Consider the following 22,691-nt stretch of genomic DNA (forward strand, 5'->3'; position numbering starts at 1 on the left):
AAAGCAGCAGAGCTGGAGCCAGAGAATGTTTGGCATTTTTGCTTCAGAAATTATTTAAATGATTAAGCGAGCAAAACTTTCTTTATCCAGCACATTTCATTCCAGGTGGAAGCACAATGTGCTTCACAGAGTGTGAGCTACCACGGAAGCTGCTGCCACAAAAACTATGTGAATAGTGTACAAGAAAAAAACATTAGACTTAAGTAAACACAATTAAAACAAACACATAAATAATACATGCAAGTTCAAAACCATCTTAAAAAAGTAGGAACAAAATAAAATAATAATTAAGACCAGCAAACCAGACTACTGAAAGTGCAGCTAAAAAGGAATGTTTTCAGTTTAGTTTTGAAAGACGATTGCGTTGGAGCACACCTCACATGATTGTGTAGGATGTTCCAGCAGCTTGGAGCATAAAAGCTGAAAGCAGTTTCACCAATTTCCGTTGACACCTGGGGAATAACCAGACGGCCTGTTCCAGATGACCTGAGGGGTCTAGCTGGTTCATAGCTCACAAGCATGTCAGAGAGATATTAGGGTGCCAGACCATGTGGGGAATATTACTGGTGCTAACTATCCTCCCAGTACATCATAGGGACTGCAAATGGAGGAGAATGTTTTTGGTAAGCAGTCAGTGCCTCTGTGGCTTGGATGACGGTTATCGCTCTTGTACAGGGCCTTTCAAGCCCAGAAATAGTCAAAATTATCAACAAATCCAATTCCAGTGGCAATACAAAAGTTCAACAGCCATTGGTGAGCACTGAAAAGAAGACTGAAATTCTCAAAACTTTTCCTCTGAGAGGGAATCGGGCCTGATAGAATACAGAGCTTTCCAAGACTCTGAACAGTGTCAGTTAGGGTCTCCTGTTGGAGCTTCATTCACTGCTAAGTCTAATATCATTTGTGCCCACATGAACAATAATAATATGGGCAGTTGGGTGGATGTCAGTAAGATCAGGGATGAGTTTAATCATCTCCAGAATTTTGGCACCAGGCCAGCAGCATGTAATTCCTTTTGGAATTTCCACAAACCTGATGGAGTCCTCAACTAAGAGAAACTCTGGTTCCCCATCTGCGCAGTCTCTACTGTAGACAGCAAGGTTCAGAGTCCTATCAAGATTAACCAACTATCAAAATTGTTGATTCATTTTCCGTGGACCGAGTAACTGTTTTATCACTAATAATATAACATCACTTCACATGACATTATATAACGAGCCATCCTTACTCTCCTGACATAATACTGCAATAAACCAAAACACCACATGAGGGCAGTGTTGGATAATTAGGCAGGAAGTGACAACCTGACAGGAAACCATGACTTCCTCATATCAAAGGCATTCTTGTTTCCCTACCTTCAGTAACCACACCAACATTTTAAAAGTCCTTTGAGGTCCACCACACCTTCACCACAGCCTGTTCATATAAAAGAGTCAATTTCCAGGCTGTTCATGTCTTCAGCTGTGGCTTCAACTCACACTTCTCACATCCAAACCAAATACTTGTTTTAGCATGTGGTCACACCTACTGTTTGTTTCCTGTGGGCTAAACAGGGGTGGAAACGGAGATGATGTTTTGGTTTTGTGTATACTTTGTTCATGTTGATGCAGCCCAATGAGAGGCCAACTAAGGCTGGAATCACACCAAATCCAGCAATGCGGTACATTCCTGCAACTTTGTGCGGAGGTGTGGGTGTGTTTATTTGTGCTTTAGAATGTAATCGCCATGAAACAATCAGAAAATAACATTTTAGTTATTTATCTGATTCACTGCTTTGTCCTCGCTACGACGGCTCCCTCTCTCCATTCACTCTCTAGCTCGCTCGACCACTGATTCTCTCTCTCTCTTTCTCTCTCTCTCTGGTAGTCACAGAAGTCACATGGTCTCATACATGTACGCAATGCAAGACCACATAGAGAAATGGCTTGAACTGGCTTGAGCCTCCCTCACCTCACTCTCTGCTGTGCCCTGGCTGTCTCCCCGGATGCTGCTGCTGGTGCTGCTGCTTGTGTCCCGGGTTCGTGGCGGTTTCCAAGTGCGCTCTCCGGTGGCCCGGTTGTAGTAGAAATGCCTGCCGCTCAGGTCTTTGTGGGTCTCCCAGTCGCCCAGGATGTGGAGAGGGGAGCCGGAGGGGACGGGCGGCAGGCTGGACTGAGAGATCTTCAGCTCCTGGAGGTTAGTGTAGACCGGCGAGTCGGACCGGCCCTGAACTGTAGGCGATGTTGTCTGGAGGAGCAAAGGAGGCAAGAGAGAGGAGGTCAGATCAGGACTGACTAACAAATCCATGCTTTTGCTCAAGATTTTATTTATGACCTGAAAATGTTACAGCTGATATTTCCTGTCCTCTCTAGAGACTTTGTATCCTTATTTTACCCATCTGACATTCACCTCTTAAAATTCAATATGCAAATGCAAAGAAACAGACCTGCTGCAAATAAACTCAACTTCTCTTTCTAGAAATATGAAGGTGAGGCATGAAGAGGAAAGAGGAAGACAGAAACTGACAATCTGCACTGCAGGATACAGCTGCTGATCAAATCAAATGCCACATGTGGTTTGCAGACACTTAAAACCATATCAGTCTGATTCAAATCCAGATAGACTCAGCAGCACAGTTACATAATCATTTGTCAAATACTGTGCACATAGAAGCTACTGGTGTTAGCATGCAAGCTTGACTTATATAGCACTTTTCAACACATAAGTGACCTGGGCTTTACAGGAAGAAGAAAAGGGGAAAGAGGTTAGAAAAGACAGAGAAGACAGATATCAACTTTTCAACAGCCAGCAGTCAATGCTCTGAAGATGTAAAGCTCCTGCTCGAGGTAAAAAAAAACTCCTTTAAGTACAGAGGGGCTCCACCATGTAATGTCTTGAATGTCAAGTAAAATTTAAAGCCAATCCCCTAAGTGATGGGAAGCCAGTGGAGAGGATAACACTGGAATCACGTGTGATATATGTTTAGTGATTGTTCAGAGCCTCGCTGCAGAGTCCTGGACCAGTTTGAGTCCAGGTTTGTTAAAGCAGGTGAAGCAGGTGTTACAGAAGTAACGCGGTTTGCTTTTTCTAAATCTTTAGGCTGAATGACGGGTCTGATTTTTGCAATGCTCCTTTAGAAAAAGCAGCACTGAACTAGAGATTTAACAAAGCTCAAAATTTAGGCTTTAAGATTTTTTTACACTGGATTTAACACTGATTTACACTGCATCCTTACAGTATGACCAGTTAAATTCTTTCTAAACTAATTGATTGAAGTACATCACTGACATGCCAATACAGAAGTCTACACAGAGGTAGCAGATAGAATCAGTATATGCTCCAGGACATTTTGACACTTCTCTGTCACAGAACAAACAATTCTCTTAGCAACCGTGTTGCCATAAATAATGTTGGGTAAATGTTTAGTAAAAAAAAAAAAGAAGTTAGTTGAGATAAAGAAGATAAAAATGGGGAAATGAGCAAAGTAAGAATTCTGCACAGAAAAGATGAGCTAAGAGGAAGCAGAAGGGGAGGTAAGATACAGCATACCATCTGTACCATTCAAGTCCAGTGTTGATAAAGTTAAGAGAATAGAGCTACTAACTACTACACAACATGCTTTGTGTTGAGACTCAAGTTATTGCACATTATAACTTCAAGGTGGCGATTTCTGAGTATAGTTGACTGACTTGCGGCGGTTTTCTACTAAACAACAGTCGACACAATAAACTTAATCACAAATGTGGCCCCACAGTGTCAATGCGGACACACTTCAAAGATGTGTTCTTTGAGACTCAAAAACTTGGCAGCATCCGAAGGTCACTCAACAAAAGCCAGAAAGCTAAGTTTCCATGGCTACGGCTCAGAGCATTCAACGTTGTTCTGAATGCTTCTGAAAAATATTTGGGGGTTTTGGAGCGGCGCTGAGTCTCTGAGACCGATGCCAGCAAACATTCTGCAAACGCAGAGCGGATAAATGCCCAAACAGTAAAAGAATTAGATATCAGAGCATGTGCCAGCACCGCACCTCCCCCCCCTCTGTTTGTTACAGGTGAGGAATGTGAGGGGGAATGCGCTTCAGTCAGAGGGTTTGAACTGTTTTCAGGACACAGATGGGACTTCCTGCCGTTCTTGGAATAACAGCAATATTTTTCACATAAATTATTATTTAATATCCTGCACACATGCTGGAGCAGAGGAAAGGGTTCAGCGGCGTCCTGCTGTTTTCAGTTAGATTTGCCCCGCTGTTTCTCAGTTTCAATCCAACAGACAGCAAGTGCTCGAGCATGGAGGCGAACCGCTGAGAGATGACACGACCAGAATGGAGCCAGCGTGCTGCAGCCTTAATTGGGTTTTTAGGGAATAATGTGGTAATGATCAAGTAAATGCAGATGATTGAGTGTGGCCCGGGAGCGAGGCTGGGGTCAAATCCATTTAAATTCCACTCAGGCCAGACAAACCAAACTGCATGAGGGGGAGAGAAGTAATTAACTAGCTGTAACGTCCATTTTGACAAAAGTTTAACCAAAACATTTTCCTGTGGTCTCAATTTTCATTCAGACAGTCATTTAACAATCATTTTTGGACAGTGGGGAGCGTGCACGCAGTCTATTACTGTGCGGAGACACAACACAGGCCCACTGCTGACATGCATACCGCACATTATTTAACCTCATATTATTCATGGTATTTCCACAGGGAGTACATCTAGAACTGTAATTACAGAGGTACTTCAGCTGTTTTGTGTTGCATTTACATTAAGTTCACAGGAGACACGTTAAAAACAGAACGGTCAAATTCATTGCCTGATGACATTCAGGCCTCTACAGAGCCACACAAGACATTAAACAACTGCTTTAAAGACAAAGGCATGCTTGAAACAACAATTTGTACTAAGTGTAGTCTGACCGCATCGAAAGGCAAAAGTGTTATGCCTGTTCTGAGCGGCAAGACTGGAACCGAGAGCAGAGAGGATCGAGATGCAATGAATCTTACAAATGAGGACAATGACACACACTCTCAGACAGTCTCGTCTCAGATGCATTCACGGTGTTTCACACAGCTGTATACAAAAAGTGATGAATGTACAGTACCAGTCAAAAGTTTGGACACACTTTCTCATTCAAGAGAATGAGAAGGTGACTGGTACTGTAGTTGTGTAAAGAATAACAAACAAGAGTTTGAGAGAAAAGTTCAAACGCCTCCTATTCTCTCACCTCTGCACACCTGGTCAGTTTCTGCATGACGTGTGAGTGCTTGTCTGATTGTCAGTTTTGAAAAGTTGCAAAAATTGTTGGACACAGCCTCCCCCCCATTCTAACAAGGAAATGTGTAGGTGGAGGGGTTTCACAATGCTGTATCTGACAAGCACTTCATTTGAAACACACACACAGACTGAGAAGAACTCAACCAAAACTGGATTTTTACTAATACTGATATCAAGAGTTTTAAAAAATGACTATGACAATATATCTGCTGTTATTTGTTTCTTAACATTAAGTAAAGGTCTTCATGGCTTCAATTCATAACAACCCTTGAAAAAACTACACAAAACTGCTGTGCATGAGTTCATTTTCAGATAAAAAGACACCTTATCTTAAAGAGATTGGAGGATGATAAAACAGATCATTTGAACCTGGCCCAACTTAGGTCATGGGTCGGATCTAGAAACCGAAAGGAAGACCTTACATTAACACATTTGGTTATCAAAGACTAGTGACTGAGCAGTCATTCTACAGTTGGTATATAAGCTAATCACTGCTGTCTAGTGGACAAACTATGCAATAGAGACAGTTTCTACATTACATCAAACACATTCATGGCATCTCTGCACTGACATGTCTTGATACTTCTCAAACAACATACACAGATGGATCTCTGATAAGCTCAAATCTGCAGATAATATCAGCCCTGTACATACATCATATTTCATAAACGGCTCTAGTGCTGAGCTTCTTTTAGAAAAAAAAAAAAGAGAGGAGACATGACTAACTGCTCCCTTGAAACTAAGCGGCAAACTGGAAATAGAAGTGATGTCAAGAGACAATGGGTGCCCTCTTTTGTCCAAAAAAAAAAAAAAAAAAGGACTGTTCTGTATCAGATGGGAAAAGGAGCCTTATGCAACGTGCACCATATGCTGAGAGATAGAAGTCCAACACATGCCTAGAATAGCAGGAGACAGCAGAAGCACTTTTCTAAATGTTTAATTGAACTCAACATCAAGTGTTTTACTGGCAGACTGTAGTCTCATGGTACCTGCTAGTTTCTGACAGGCAAACTTTGGTTAGTATCGTATTAATGCTACCTGGAATTCAATTTAACAGTTTACAGAGAACAAAGCTGGCGACGCCTGATGGAAAAGTTCTGAAACTATAAACGGACAGTGGGAGGAAAAAAAAAAACGACACCAGAAAATTAATTGTTACGGGATGTCAAGAAATCCATCTGTGTTGGAAAAGCTGAAACCCCTTTCTATATTAATCTGACACCGGACACTGAGCGAATAAAAAATTGTAAAAATATCACCGTTCAAGACAGACTGAGCAAAGCATCTTGTCTTGTTTCAGTTCCTCTGGCGGTCTGAGCGGTCACCTTGTATCCAGGGCTGCACACAAACACGTCGTCGTCATCCTCCCCGGCTCTCCTGTAACCTCTGAATGTACTCAGCGCACGACGCATGGCGATCGATGCACGGCGGCCATCTAGTGGGACGCGACACACAAGCTGACCCCTGTGGTTTCCCCTCCCTCAAACAAACACACACACACACACACACACACACACACACTCTCTTCACTTCTCTGGCTGTCTTTCTGGCTGCGGAACAGAGCGGTTGAAGGTAGGAGGAAATTGGAGACAGCGACTGTGACGGAGGGAAAAGGGGAACAAGATCTTTCTACCTCTCGGGCACACAAAGCAGTACACAAACTCATCTGACACAACAACAGGAAATGGGGCTGAAAAAGTCAGAGCTTCCTCTATCAGAGTGAATTTCTGCGTGTTTAAGTCAGAGCGGGCACTGACGGACAATGTGTTGACGGTGAAAACGGCAGTCCGGACTGTTTCACTAGAGGCCAGCCTCTATATTTAACTTGGCTGCTACCCTGAGACTCAGTGTGTGAAGGGAAGATAATACCACTGAGCACTACTGGTGTGCTATTTCTTCGTCCCACGCTCATCTTTCACCTGGACAATTGAGCGCCGAGAGGACGACTGGTTGAGCAACAGCATATTAGCAAAGTTGTTGCATATTGTACAAGGGATGCAGTGATAATACCTGCAGATAAAAACATAAGCCACCTGTAAGGCTGAGATAAAGAAGTGATGGAATATATTGCTAGTGTAAATCATACTATGAAGAGGTGAATTGGGGACAGTAGTGTCAGCACTATTATCAAGTTCAACATTTCCACAAACATTTTGCAATATGTGTTGTAATACACCGAAGATCTTTCAACATTACAGTACTTGTTTTTATTTTTATTTTATAGCTTTTTCTTATATTTACTCACAGCGGGTTTATTTGTAATTTTTCCATCAGTGATAGATAAATCATAAGCCTACATTATCTACATACTTTCATATAGGTTGTATTTTGCATTTAAGCCTGACTGATACTGGATTTTTTAAGCCAGAAGTGTTATCAGTGTTTGAGAGATATCTGCCAAAATATCAATGTCTAGACTTGAGATAAGAAGGCTGTGTCTAAATCATGACTGTACAAAAAAATCACTTCAATTTGTTAATTAAAGAATTGTGACTAAGATGTGTACTGAGTGGGACAAATATAATGTTTAACAGTAAATGTTGCAGGAAAAGGAATTTTAATTTAAAGTATACTTTAATTTTCTAATAATAAACAACTATAAAAACATTCAAGATAAGAAAAGTAAGAGTCAAATACATACAATTGCAGCCTATAAAACTTAAAGCTTTAGTAACCAATATTTTTTTTACAAAGGATCAAATTGTCAATATTGGATTTATATTCACCAGGTGGCCAGAAATTTTTAAAAAAAAAATACTGATGTTGCTCCGTATCTACTGAAAACTGCCAACATGTTCACTATGTCAACTTTATAATGTGTTAATATACAAATATTATGTCAACAGTTCATTGCACTGCACACGTCCACATCAAGTGCTTATCAATTACATTTTCCATATAAAAAAATTCTCCATTCTCCAATGACTTTTATTTATTAGTATATCCTTCATCTACTGCTACTCTTTTGTGTCAGTCTATGTGATGTGACAGGACATCCTTTCACTTCAATATTTATATCTACAGACTCAACTCCAAACCAAAAACACCTTCTCTAAACATATTTGGCATTCTGTCTTGCAATTTTCTTCAACTAATCAACTAATACCAGTTGTGATATTTGTAATAAGCTAATGATATATTGGCACATACCAACAAGCAACACATTTTCAACATAAACCAAATTTTTAGTCACTCTGGTCAGTGGAGATAAGTCCCACAATGCACTGCCAGAAAACCTCAATGACTGCCTGATTGTAATCTCTCCTAACTGTTGGCACTGTATTCTCAGGCAGATTTCCTGGCTAGTTTGAAGTGAATGAGATGTGGCACAGGGCTGGGAAGCAGGGGATCGAGACCCGGGGTCTCTGACAGGTAATTAAAAATAGAAAGAACCAGAGGGGGCGGGAAGGATCGCTCATATGGCTCCGAGGGGGGAGAGAGGTGTAAATGAGGGATGGATGGAGTGAGTGAGATAAAGGGCAGGATTGAGGAGAGAGAGAGAGGGAGAGAGAGATGTGCTGTTGAATACAAAAACGGTCTTCACAGCAACAGCAGCGGCGGCGGCCTGTCTGCACGGCCGTGATAAATGAGTTTCAGACTACAGGCCGGTACAGTATAGAATCCCCACAAACTGCATTAGAATGCATTATGCAGCTTGGAGAGTGTGTAGGCACACCCAACGCAGGGAGAAAAAAAAGTGATTAATTCAACTCAGAGGTCTAATGGAGTATATGAAAGCAGAGGGGAAGAGACGCACAGCACAAAAGAACAGCAACTGATGAGAATCGGCTCGCTAATGGAGCCCGATGAGATTCTGCTCTGCTTCGTGGAACACAGCTTACTGTAGCTGTTGTATTTATTGCCATGTTGGGAATACTACTCTGTGCTTCCCCTATCCTCCCCCCTCCTTCTTTCTATACAGCTTTCCGTCCCGCTGTGCTTGTACAATCACTAGAAAATGCCTGTGCCTCGCAGTGCGCTGTAAATTAAACCATAAATAATTCTGTGTGTAAAGGAGTGCAGGTCAGGGTGAGGGCAGTAGGGATGTTGGCTTGCAGTTGCGCCCCCGCGGCCGCTAGGTGTCTCCCTTGGGTCGGGAGGGAGGACGGGCGAGGGGGAGAGCAGGGGCGCTGGTGAGTGGGTGGGAGTCTCCATCAAATGTATCTGGCCATGAGGAAAGTAGCGTGAGGGGGAGGGGTTTCTATCTGTGCACACATGGCAACCCACTCTGCTGCATCTCCAACGCTGCACTTTGAGACACTATTAGTGTTTTGTGCAGCCATACTCCAAACATGCATGCTAGACAGAAGCGGTTTAAATGCTCTCCTCTTTTTTTTTTTTCCTTGGTGGGAGCTGCAATGGGATTCAGTCACCTTGCCGCAGCTGATTCAGAATATACCGATGCCAGGATCCTGACACAGACGAAGAAAGCAGAACACATTAAATCACTTCTCCAGACTTCATACTGATCTGCTTGTACAATATGAAACTGCCAAAGCGCTTAAGGGTGCGGTATGCTTGAAAAACAGCTAGGTTGTACGATGTGTCATCAAGTTCCCCATGGCCAAAGTCAAAGGTGGGGGGGGTGGGTGGAGGGGAAAGCCTGCTGTCATTGGCTCCTCCTGGGTGCATCAATTTATGGCTTTTGCGTGATGAATTGTACAAATGGGGGACGACAGCGCATGCTTTCAGCGAGTCTCTCTTGGAAAGGAGTTCATGGTGTTTGACTCAGTCGTACACATGAAAGTTGACAGGTAGTGTGAAGAATGAAAAAAAAAAAAAAAAAAGAGTTGGAGAGAAAAACCGTGCCCTACCGTCACACCTCTGGCCAACTGGCTAGCTGCTGCATGAAGTGGGTGTGACCGTTGGAAATGTTGGTTTCAGATGCTGTCAGATGATCCAACAAGCACTTTGTTTTAAGTGTTTTGACACCTTTAGATTTTCTGGATCCATTTGCTTTCTGGTCCTTAATAATAAGTAACAACATGGACTGAGGAAGCTCCATTTAGTTGCAAGGCGCCACACATTTCTTTTGCATTCTATTCTCATTCTAATAATTTATCTCTTTACATTTCTTTGAAAGTTTCTGTTAAAATGTTTGTAAAAGCCTCAGTGTGTGAGTTATGTTAAACAAATAGCTTACATAATGCTTGTGGAAGTAGTTTTCTTCTACAGATCTAATCTAAAGCTGCCCACATTTCAAGTTAAAGGTTGCAGACGCACATGAATCACAGCAGAAATGCAGGGTTTCTTGGGTAGAAGTTAAAATGATTATCCTGTGTTTACTTTAGAAGGTCTTTCTATCTTCCGTCACAGATGGCGACGGCATCAGTGTCACACCTCAGAGCGTGTTATCATTCCTACTATAACCGTGTTACATAATGTGATTGTGTAATTGAATTAGATGAAAGCAGGTTAAAGGGAGTGCGGTGGGGTGGCTGGAGAGGTGGCACGGCGGCTGAGGGATCCGTGACCATGGCGACACTCAGCCAATGAGGCGGCCGTGCAGGAGATTGTTTGAAGATTGGCCGCGGGGTTAGAGAGGGGAGGGTGGGGGAGAGGGAGCACGCCACCTCCAAGCCGATGCATCAATCCACTCGGATCCCTGTGTTCTTTTGTCCTCGGTCCTCTCATCTTTTCTCTGCTGACCTCTTCCCCAACCTCTTTCATCTCTCACATCTCCCCGCTCTGCAAACACACAGCGCATCATCTCTGCCCTTTTTTTTTTTTTCCATCCGCTGCATCTTCCGATAATCACGCGCCGTACCTCTGACCGTTCTCTAGCTCCTCTCTCTCTCCCCCCTTTCCAGTCTCAGCCAACGCCCCGCTGCCTCCCCCCCCCTCTCCCTCTGCTCCAGGAGGTATGATGATGATGGTTATGTCCATATGACCAGATTAACCTACATTTCCACCTCGCTGGGCGTCAGTCAGACCGCATTCGCCCACTCCCCCATCATCACATTTGTGGCATTTCGCAAGCCAAAACCCCCCACACCCCTCCACCCCTTCTCTCTCTCTATGAGCGGAGAATGACACAGAAATGTATCAACATGCACATGAGCACAAGACAAGATGCTTACAAGCACACACACACATGCACACACACAGTTCCTCATTTCCCTTAGCAACCAGTTTCAACCTTGCACTGCAGTTCAGAGAAGCACCTATATTCAGCTTGAGGAAAAAAAAAAAAAAAAAAAAAAAATTGAATAGTGAGTGTGGGCAGAAAAAATGTTAATGGAATTCAAATATTGACTTCGCTCACTAAAGCAACTGCATGCACACTCTCTCACATACGCAGATCAGCAAAACATGACCAGGGTTTGTGAGTGAAGGCAAAAAAAAAAAAAAAAAAAAAAAAAGACCCTGGGATGAAAGTGAGTCAGCATCTTTTCACTCGACGTCGTTGGTATGACGACAGATACTTTCATTTCATGGATCAGAGGGTTCGGGGAGGCTCACAACCTGACAGAGACACGAGCAATTAACCTTTTGGTCCTGAGCTGATAGCGCTCGGCTGAAATGTCAGTTTGTGTCTGTGGAAATACACCCGGTTGTGATAAACCTCTAGTAGCTCAGTGGAGAATAACTGGTCTAATACACACTGCTGCTGCTGCTGCTGCTGCTGCTGCTGCTGCTGCTTCTTCTTCTTCTGCTGCTTAGATACTGCAGACAAAGAAGCTTCAAGGCTGCAGAAAAGGGCACTTTACCAGATTAGAGCACAAAACGGTTTAATCGTGCTGAAAACAAGCTACAATTGACAGCTGATTTAGTGTTTTTTTTGTGTCACAATGATCTTGTTTTACATCATTTCAGATGCATGCCAAAATGCTTTTACAAACTCAGAGGTTTGTTCAACAACTCTTCTTGTGTTCATGTCTTCTGTGCGAGTAACAGAAGGAGCTGTGTGGTGCCTCTCCAATCAGATTTTCCTCTTGAAATGTTAATGAGTGAAGGAGAGGGTGGATTTTGAGGACGGGGGTAGGAGGGGGGGGGGGGGGAGGCCTGCAGCCATGTTCAGTCTCTCATGTGCATATGGGGACACTGTTGTTGGCCAAGAACCAGTGTTCTGCACTGGGGCCCGCGGATTCTACAGCATGAGCTAAACTAGAGCGAGGGAATCAAACACTTCATATCTGGGACGAGACGTCCATGGTTATTTTATAGGCACCCAATGGATCACAGGGTTTGGCTTCTATTTGGGGCTAAACTCGAGTCGGAGCATGAAAGCAAACACCGGCGAGCCAGAATCAGCCAGACATCTCCTTTTTAAGTCCTGTTCCTCTCTTTAAACCATATGGAGACATTCCTGAGGTGTTTAAGAATGTGTGTGTGTGTCTGGGTGTGTATCTCAAATATCACCAGGTCTGAACGGCAGAAGAGCGTACAGCTGCTGGGGTGTGCGCGTGAGGATGCGCGCTTGCACAAGACAAAAAAAAAAAATCAGTGTGTTTTTGCATATGCCGCTCACTGTCAGTGCGCGTGATATGATTTGTGTAACGAGCCGCGCTGCTTGAAGAGACACCACCTGCGTCCCCCTGCGGCGACGCCTTGGCGAGCTTTGTCTCAGTGTCCCTTGGTGTGTGTTTCTTTGCTCTCTCTTAGTACAGTCATCAGATCTGTTCAGCCTGGGCACACTCAGCTGCTAAGTTGGAGAAAACACTGAGGAAAAAAAAAAAAAAAAGGAGTGTGTGGGTGAGTGGGTGAAAGAGAGACAGAGAGAGTGCATGTGCACATGTGCATGCTGCGCAGATACTCCTACGTTCCTCTTCTCTGGAGGGGTCATAGGTTGCAGATCCACACAGCAGAAGTGACTCCCAGACTCGCAGCAGTCTGTCCTCTCTCTCTGGGTGCTGTGCTCCCCTCCCTCCCTCCCTCCCTCTCTCTCTCTCTTTCTCTTCACTTTCTGCCAACTCTGACCTCAGACACACACCACTTCTTTAAAGCTGTGTGCTGTGAACGCACAACAGTCACCGGCCAGCTTCTGTGCTCTAAAGCGCGAGACGGACAGCCAGACATGAGGGACGGGATGACAGAGCGGCGCTGCAATCTGTTACCCACACAACCATCCAATAAAAATGGGAGAACAGGATGTGATGGATTTCGCGTACGCTCCTGAGAGAGGACAGAGCGGGAAGGGGCCCGATAAATGAATCCTGGCTGCAGAAGTCAAACGACCTGCCAGCGCCCTGACAGCATCAATTTGTTCTGTTTAGCTGCGGACAGGTTTGGGGGGAAAAAAAATATATCGACGACGCGCCAAAGGAAAATTCAATTTCTTTAATGGAACCAGCATCAAATCTCTTTCTTATTACTCATTTCGAGTGGTCTTCTCCGTACAAAGACTCAGTGTTCCAACCCGCTGCCATCGGGTTTTCTCCCACTGCAGGGCCAAAACAAACAGAGGGTCTGTTCTGTGCTGACACCACTAAAACATTACACATTACAATCTGACACTTGGGACAATGAAAACTCGGTTAATCAGTGCTGCTGCAGACTGTTCCGGTCAGTATTTTTACATCTCTTTATGCAGGCTCACGAACTGAGCGCTACAGCAGTAACACCTCCTGGACATGAAAAAGAGCAACACCCAGGCTACATATACGACAGACCTTTACAGCTGGTGTCTGATCCGTTCACCCCTGGCTCTTGCTATTAACGGAACAGAGCAGCAGACAGCGCCACAGTATTTTAAGAACTGTTTTTGCTTCCGCAGTTTGATTTCTTTCCATTTCTTGGTGGCAGGGAGCACGAGGCTGAAGCAGAGACTTAGCAGCATTCCTCCGTGGCTGACAGCTGACGGCTAAGCCCCCAGTTAATGACTAATCCTGCCCTAATGCCTGCGGCGTGATTGGTTCGAGCTAATTACACCGGCTCCTTTTCTCGGGCGCTGAGTGGCTGGATGGACGGGGGCGAGGTGGGGCGGAGGTAAAAGCGGTGCGGACCTGTACAGTGGAGGCCTTGATGGTAAAGCTGAGGCGATTAGTCGATTAATTGATCAACAGAAAATTAATCTGTAGCTATTTTGATGACAGGTTAATCGCTTTAAGTCATTTTTTCCTGCAGAATGCCAAATATCTGATGGTTCTGAGTTCTTAAATGTGAGGATTTATTGTTTTTATTAGTTCTAAACTGAATATATTTTGGAGTTTGGACTGTTGATCAGTCAGATCAAGCAATTTGAAGACATCACATTGGCCTCTAGTAAATAGTGACGAGCATGTTTCACTATTTTCTGACATTTTACAGACTAAATTACTTATCCAACAATCAAGGAAACAATCAGAAGATTAGTAGATGAATCAATGATAAAAATTTTTTAAAAATTAGTTGCAGCCTCACTTCATGGTTCCACTCTGTTCCTTCTATCAAACACCTGACCCGGGATCTCAATCAGGCTGTGTAGTTGGAGCAGGTAGTGTTCTACTCTATAGCTGCTGACCTCTGGCCTGTGTGTCAATAGAACTAAAGCCCACATGGATCCAAGCAGACTCACTAGAACAGAGAAAGTGATGTGTCTCTTTCTAGAAAGGCATTTTGGGATCAGGATGGTTTTCTACAGGTCTGTTTTGAATGGACGTGTGAAAACCTCTACTTCAGGAGGAAGCAGCACGTCAGCCGTGTGGTTAATGTTACACCAGTATTAGCTTGGTCAAAGTCATTAAAAGCAGAAATGGTTCCACTTTGTGTTGAGCACGGTGCATAACATGAAGATCATGACACTGACAGGAAACTCTCAGACCACAGAGCAGCAGAGTGTCACTGGACTTTTACCAGAGGCCTCCACCACCCAACCATCAGTGTGAAAGGCTTATTAACTAACCATATCTGGTCTCAAACGCAACACTGGAATAACGACGCGAGTAGCAACAAGGCAGGTCTCCGTTCCCGCCAACCGACACTCTGAAAGTGTGTTTCAACTCAAGACGAGACTTCATATTTTTAGAATAACATTACTTTATACCGGATACGATACATCTTTCTGTACCTTACTGAATACTTTGGCAGGCAACTCGAACTACATCACAAAAGCAGGGACAGCTCATTATAACTTGGAACCAGTTCATACTGTCTAAAGACAAAACTCCTGTAACTCTGCCTCTCTCTGTCTTCAGCGCTGGTCTGGAAGACAGCTGACTGTACTTTATAGTAGGTTATTAACATTCCCTCATATCTTCCTGCTAATGTGCTCTGTTTATGTGGAAACACATAGAGATACTCAAGAGGGTTTCTGAGGGGTGGGGGAGGCAGGAGATAGAGATTTCCCTCTGCTCCACTACAGATACTCCCCAATTCCTTTGAAATAGATGATAACATCTCTAATAATTATGAGAGCAAAATATTTAAAATAAGGGAGATTACAGAACATTAAAAAACATCTTTGAATATAGCAAACAGGCTGTTTCATCTCAGATGTAACATTGTTTTTGAAGGTGTAGGTACATGTATACATTACATGGCCAAAAATATGTGGACGCCCAAACATTACACCCATATGTGCATGTATGGTATTAATCTGTAATCTGTAACAGCCTCCATTCTTCCACCAGATTTAGGAACCTGGCTGCATGGATCTGCTTCCATTCGGCCACAAGAGTATTACAGAAATCCAACACCAGTGTCGAATGGTAACTCCCATGTACCAGTTCATCCCAAAGGTGTTGGATGGGGTTGAGGTCAGGGCTTTGTGCAGGACGGTCAAGTTCTTCCACACCAAACTGGGAAAACCATTGTCTTTATGGAGCTGGCTTTGTACATGGTGTAATTGTCACACTGAAACAGGAGAAAACCTAACAAAGACTGTCGACGCAAAGATGGAAGTAGAGCTGCAACAATTGGTTGATTAATCAATTAGTTGATCAACAGAACATTAATCAATGACAAGTTTCATAACAGATTAATCGCTTAAGTTTTTGAGGAAAAATGTCAAACATTTAACAATTCCAGGTTCTCAGATGTGAGAATTTGCTGCTTTTCTTGTTCTTAACTTCATAGTAAATTGAAAATGTTTAATATGATGGGCATTTTTCACAGTTTAATCCATCAACCGAGGAAATAATCAGCAGATTCATCAATGATGAAAATAATTGTTAGTTGCAGCCCTAGATGGAGAAACACTGTTGTCTCAAATATTATTGTATGCCGTAGCATCAAGATTTCCCTTAATGGTGTCTAGATACTTTTGGCCATATAATGCATGTTTGTCAATGTGATGGGAAAATATTGCTATTGCATCTTATTTTAACATAACATACTAGTCCAACCAGTGCAGGGATACAGACTGTGACACAAACACATCTGAGTCAAACAGTCTGATAATCATCATGCTGTATGTAATTCTGTTAATATTAGTACATCTAAGTGTGATTTCCTTTCTGCCTAACCTGATCGATGTGTGAACTACAAGTAAATTCCACTGTTGTACTTTGCGAGTGTTTCCTCCCACTTAGTAAAGTCTCTGTTGTCATGACCAATCAATGAGACTTCCCATGAGCTTCAGTGGCTGTGATTGAAGAGAAGAATTTACGCACATCCACATATGCTTTTTTTTACACATCTGCACCACACACACATTCTTCACATGTCTAAAGAAACCATCAAAAGCATGTCATCCTATAAAGAAAAAAAAAGATCACTTATGCAGGGTACAAAGTCCCCCCAGTACTTCCTGTTTCAGTGGATTAGCTTCCAGAAGATTTATGCAGTAGCTGAGTTTCTGTGTCGGCTTGGTGAACTAATGACTGTTGTAAAAATGTTGCTATTATAATTACATCAGCGCGGTACTGCCAGCATGTGTGCGTGTCTGCCTTTATCATCAACAGCAACTTAAGATCAAATTAGTCAAGTTCTAATAAATTCAGAGCAGCTGAGGAGAAAATAACAGGATGTGTCATTCTGTTCACTGCCAGAGTGATTACATTATGGTTTCGCAACCACACTAAAACCCATGCTATACTTCAAGCTGCTATCAGTCAGTACGATCAAATATATACATAGAGATAAAAAAACTAAAATAAATGATATCTATTAAACAATGATGGAGATCATTTTAAAGAGTGGATGCTAGTCAACCGATACCAGGAAAACGCATTAACAGTGGCTTCCTCCATCTTCATTTCAGGTCCCATAAACTGTTCCACTGCAGACACATCAGCACATCCAGCTGGGACTGTGACAACAACAGATCAAGTTACTGTCTTCACAGTAACAAATGCCAAAGAGTCAACCGCAGTAGAGCTGAGATATCAACATGTTAGATAAGAGGGATGCCTTGGTAACATCTCCTCACCGCTCAGAACTATTTTGCACTGATTACATGTGCTGCTCTTATAGAACAACACAGACGTCGTCGATCAGTTTGGAGACTCTAAATGATTTAGATGCTTTATTGATCCAAGCTGAAGGAATGTCTTTCTCTCTACGGGCCGGGGAGAGTCAGAGGTCAGAGTCAGCTACAGAACACAGGCTCTGGAGCTGATAGTGAGTCAGTGTCTTGCTCAAGGACTCTTTGGGAGGGTGGGTTATTGTTGGTGTAAGGGTTTCAATATCAACCTTTGAACTAAAGCAAAGTCCATCATACTGAGACCTGACACCTGTGAAATCTAATATTTACCTTTATAAGGATGTAAAGCACACATTTTGGTTTTGATGAGTCATGTCACGTATGGATTATAATGAAGGTAATTCTCAAGTATAGAAAGTCTACAGCAGCCTGGGTTAAAGGACGGGTTCACAATTGTTTGAGTCTGTCTTAAAACAACAGTCAGGAGCCCAAATAAACATTGAAATAGTTTTTTCTTGCTGTAATCATTCCTCCTGTTCATACTGACCATTAGAAGATCCCTTCATAATGACCTTACAATGGAAGTGATCACAGTCCTCCTTCTGTGCAAGAATGTATTTAAAAGTTTATCTGAAGCTAATGTGAATCAAATTAAGTAGATATTTTTCAACGTTACAATCTTTTTAGTGTCAAAGTCCCTCTTTTTGTTTCTACACTTCCATCACAGTTCAACAGGGAAACACTCTCCGAGGAAACACAAAGAGAGAAAATTAGATGCTCAAGAGACTGTAAATTAGTCAGATATCCACTTGATATGACTAACTCAGACTGCTGAAGCTGAATATAAGCTTCACATCAACTTTTAAATGCATTTCTGCACAAAATGACTGTGTGGACACACTGTGGCCCCCATCACTTACATTGAAAGCACATTTGAAGGAGATCTTTTCATAGCCAGTATAAACAGGAGGAATGATTACAGCGAGGAAAACTATGGACACCTGATTGTTTTAAGACAGACTTGGAAAAGTGTGAAGCTGTCCTTTAATGATGGTATTCTATCCCTATATCAGCGCGCCCCTCATATACTGTATTATTAAACATATGTACATGTATAAATAAGCATTAAGGTCTACAGCAGGGATTAAAAAGATCTCATTCAATTTGAAGCATGGAATTGTAAAGTCCACATTGTGTGAGTGCTGGGAATGAATACACAGCACTGACTCAGTCTTAAGCACTATTGTGAATGAACATCTGCTACAGTGGCACCCTACTGATAACCGTGCCTCGGCCTAAAAGCTTTAGACAGAGACACCATGGTGAAAGGCATCGAAAAGAAAACAAAATCTAATCTGTACATCTAAGAAACAAAATACTGGACTTGTATTCCTGATTGTTTCGATTTCCCACCGTTTCACATACACACAGTGACAAAGTACTGCAGTCGTAACAGTGATTAAACGGTTGCAGCTGTTTTTTAAGTGTCACTTCAACAAACCATGATCATTGAATAAACTGTTTAGTCTAAAGAGTCTTAGTTGGAACAATACACACATTGACCAACAACACTGTGAAAGACACACAAACAGATTTTTTGTTTTCAATTTCTATGAAAATACAGCTTCATTGTCAGCCTTAACGTGTAAGTGGATCCCTAATTGATTCACCTTAATTAACCAGATTAATTTGGTTTCTGGTGGAGATTATTCTCAGCACATCATGTGGATAAATTCAAACAAACAGAATGGGAAAGTTGAGGTCAGATATTTGACTTAGAGGTGTGTATTGCTGCATTTGGTTTGTGGTGGTGGGAATCACATGGTAACTCATAATACCACACTATCACAATACACTGGCCACAGTAATGAGGGTCGTCATGGTAAATATAATTCTGTGACACAGACCATTCTCATGGTTCATATTTGGTCCTGTCAAACACAAGTGAGACTAATCACATTAATGACGGCTGCAATCCTTTTAGGAGTACCAGTTTGCAGGTGCTGGCATTGTGTATGCAGACACGCTAGAATGGAACAGAGCCGTCATCAATTAATCAATCATCAATATTAGTTACACCTGTGCTTTTCCTGCTGTGACAAATCAAGATGTCTAAGGTTATCTGTGTACCTAAAATGGAAAACATGCTTGTAAGAATTACTGTGATGCATGGATGTTCATGTTTGGATAAGTTTATAGATAACTGAGATGAACCAGTGTGTAACATTGTGAGTCTGGCATGAACAGAAATCAGTTGCAGAATTAAAATATCTGTAGTAAAACAAGATTCACAATAGACTGGACAACTCTGACACAACAAGGGTCAACAACATCCCTCTATGACAAGATACACCAGTGACAGGTGTATTCTATAGAAGATAGTTAGCAGGTATGAGAGTTACATAGCAGTCTGGGTAATTGTATTTTGGGTGAAGTGAACCTTTAAAGGATTCAGCATTGCACTCCTATAACACTGAGTCATGATGGATAGTTAAAACAATGATCCATGCAGCAGAACCGATATATAGAACAGATATATTGTCTTTTTTTATTCACATATTCTTCTTCCTTGTCAAAACCTGTGCCTACATTACCCACAATGCAACTCCACCTGGAGCCACTTAACTCAAGCAGAGATGAGGAGCAGGCTACAGGGGCTGGTAACCTCAGTTCTTAAACTCCACACACCCACTTTTTTTCATTTTCAAAACTTGAAATCTTCAGGCCCAACCGATGCTGACTCAATCACTTGCCGCAATTTATCAGATTTCACAAAGCTCCCTCTGGAGCCACAAATTAAGTTTTACACTAGTACTCCCCACAATCTATAAACAGAGACTGATGTGTACAATCTGTGATGTTTCCCTTTAAACTACGCCCTGATTTACTGTATTTGAATCTTGAATGCCCTAAAGATGGGGGTGGGGGTGGGGGGGGTTGATGGGCATGACCGGGCAGACCCACGAGGCCTGGTGGCAGTAGCCCTGAGGTCTATTGATGCGGTGCCGCATGAAGTGCAGAGACAGCGCGGAACACAAGGGCTCTTGGTACAGAGGAAAACAATGGCCAGTCAGCCCTTCAGTCACTACAGCTGAGCAGCTGACAATGACAGGAGGAGAAGAAGAGAGGTGGAGGAGAAAAGAAAGAAATGATGGAGGGAGGGGGGGGTTTAGGAGAGGTGTGAAGTGTCACACGGGTTATTCGGCTCCTCCAGGAGGGAGGGAGCTGGGCAGAAACACTGTGACACAGAGAGAAAGACACAAAGGACAGGGACAATAGAGAATAATGAAGCCACAGTAGGTAGACTTTGACAGCTGTGGTTACCGTGGAGGAGCGGGGGTGGACGGGGTTAACATGGCTGCTATTCTTAGAGATTAAGGGAAAGTGTCAGTACATGGTTGTGTCTCCAGCTTTTCTCTCTCTTTACCGTCCTGTGAGGAGGGCAGGTGTGTCAGTGACAGGGTCGAGGAGAACAGAGGCTTTGTTGGAAGGCGAAAGCTTTGATCAAATACCCAGAAATGAATACAATCACCTGCACAGACGAGCGCCCACACGCAACCTCAAGGCACTGTCACATCTCACAATATCAGCTCTGTTCACTGACAGAGTCTATCGTCATCAGCAGGCCGTTCAAGTTGAACTGCATTTGCCCCGCAGTTAAGTGAAGGTCAGATCCTCTCTGTACTCTCTCTCTGAATCGGTTGTGGACTCCTTTTGATGCTCGAACAGGTCGCTCTGAAAACAACCGTCAACCTCTTCTCTTATATAACCTAAAGCCTTAACAAGAAGCAACTGAAGCTTTCTATTGCTTTACAGGGCAATCTACTCCTCTACTACTCTACTACTTTTATCTTCAATTAAGCCTCTATCATGTGTGTGTTCCTTGTAGAATGTGAAACAGCAGTAGCATCTTTAGTAAAAGTAGCAAAACCACGACGTAAACACACACAATTTAAAAGCAGAGAAGTATTGGCAGCAAAATACAAATAATCATCTAAAGTAAAAGTAGTCATTGTGCAGACTATCAGAGTGTTTCAGAGCTCTTTTTAACTACTATCTATCAATGGATGAGAGCTGGTGCATGCTGAGGGTAGAAAACTAACTAGAATGATTGAGAAGATGGAGAAGAACATTAACATGAGGAGCTACTTTTGTTCAATAATTTGGTAATTGGTGGAAGAGCCCCAGAAGGAAACCTCCTTTTTTAGATATAATTAGCTGTTTGCAGTCTTATATCTTAATAACATGGTGGATAGCGGTTGTCTGGCTCTATGATCAATGCTTTGGTGACCTTTTTCACACAGCCTGAAAGAGCTATTGCTGTGTAGTCTGGGTTAATGTTATGACTGCTAGTCACTGCTGCTTTTTACTTGTTTCAATCAAGTAGCTTTATTTCTGAATACTGAAAATGTTATTAATGTATAACAATGTAGATTATATTATTATAATATCATATAATATATATAAGCTACCAGGAAAAATAGCTGGAAATGGTGAACATGTAGTTGAGTGAATAGTACAATATTTTTCTCTGAAATTTACTGGACACACTTAAGCTAAGAAGAAGAATCTCAAATTCATACACCTGAACAGCACCTGAGTAAATATACTTCACTAATTTCAACTGACACCAACCAAATATTAATCACATGTAACGCAGGCAGTTAAAATCAAAGACACAGTTTGTCGGTGCAGCTCTGGCGTCGTTACTAGAGACCATAAACAAGAACCAAGACCCACTGACACCTGCTCTACTTTTCCATCAGCCAAGTAGCCTAAGCCTCATCACAGCCACACACACACATTCACTAAGCTTGTTTCTGGACAGAGCAGAATGACAGCTACTCACAATGTAATGTGGGCTCCTCAGGTATGAAAACATGGTCCAAAAAAGAGAGAGACGAGTCCGGTCGGGGCTAGGGGGGGTCCCGAGCAGGTATGTGGAAGAAGCAGGTGGTGGCTACTGTAACGGCCTCACTGCATCCACGCTGTCGTCACACGGAACAGAAGAGGCCTCGGCGGCCGATTAAAGGATCTTAAGAGATCTATTTAGGGCCCCGGTGCTAGCCTTAAATAGGAGCACTCATTAGTTGAATGACCTGAGCCTCTGAGAGACAGAGAGAGAGAGAGGGAGGGAGAGAGAGGGAGGGAGGGAGGCAGGAA

The 22,691-nt window shown here is 42.7% G+C and overlaps 1 protein-coding gene across 5 annotated transcripts in view; it reads right to left on the bottom strand.

The window, feature by feature from the left end:
* arhgap12b (Rho GTPase activating protein 12b) overlaps positions 1–22,691 on the bottom strand; it is a 63,254-nt gene that overhangs the window by 14,863 nt on the left and 25,700 nt on the right. For 4 of the 5 annotated variants that reach the window (XM_042399627.1, XM_042399626.1, XM_042399625.1 and 1 more), the window contains exon 3: positions 1,951–2,226. In XM_042399627.1, coding sequence (XP_042255561.1) covers positions 1,951–2,226 — 276 coding nt within the window. Of the gene's footprint in view, positions 1–1,950; positions 2,227–6,570; positions 6,707–22,691 lie in introns of those variants that run through there. The other variant, XM_042399628.1, reaches the window with a different exon arrangement.

Source organism: Thunnus maccoyii, chromosome 21, assembly GCF_910596095.1.
Source record: "Thunnus maccoyii chromosome 21, fThuMac1.1, whole genome shotgun sequence".
NCBI lineage: Eukaryota > Metazoa > Chordata > Actinopteri > Scombriformes > Scombridae > Thunnus > Thunnus maccoyii.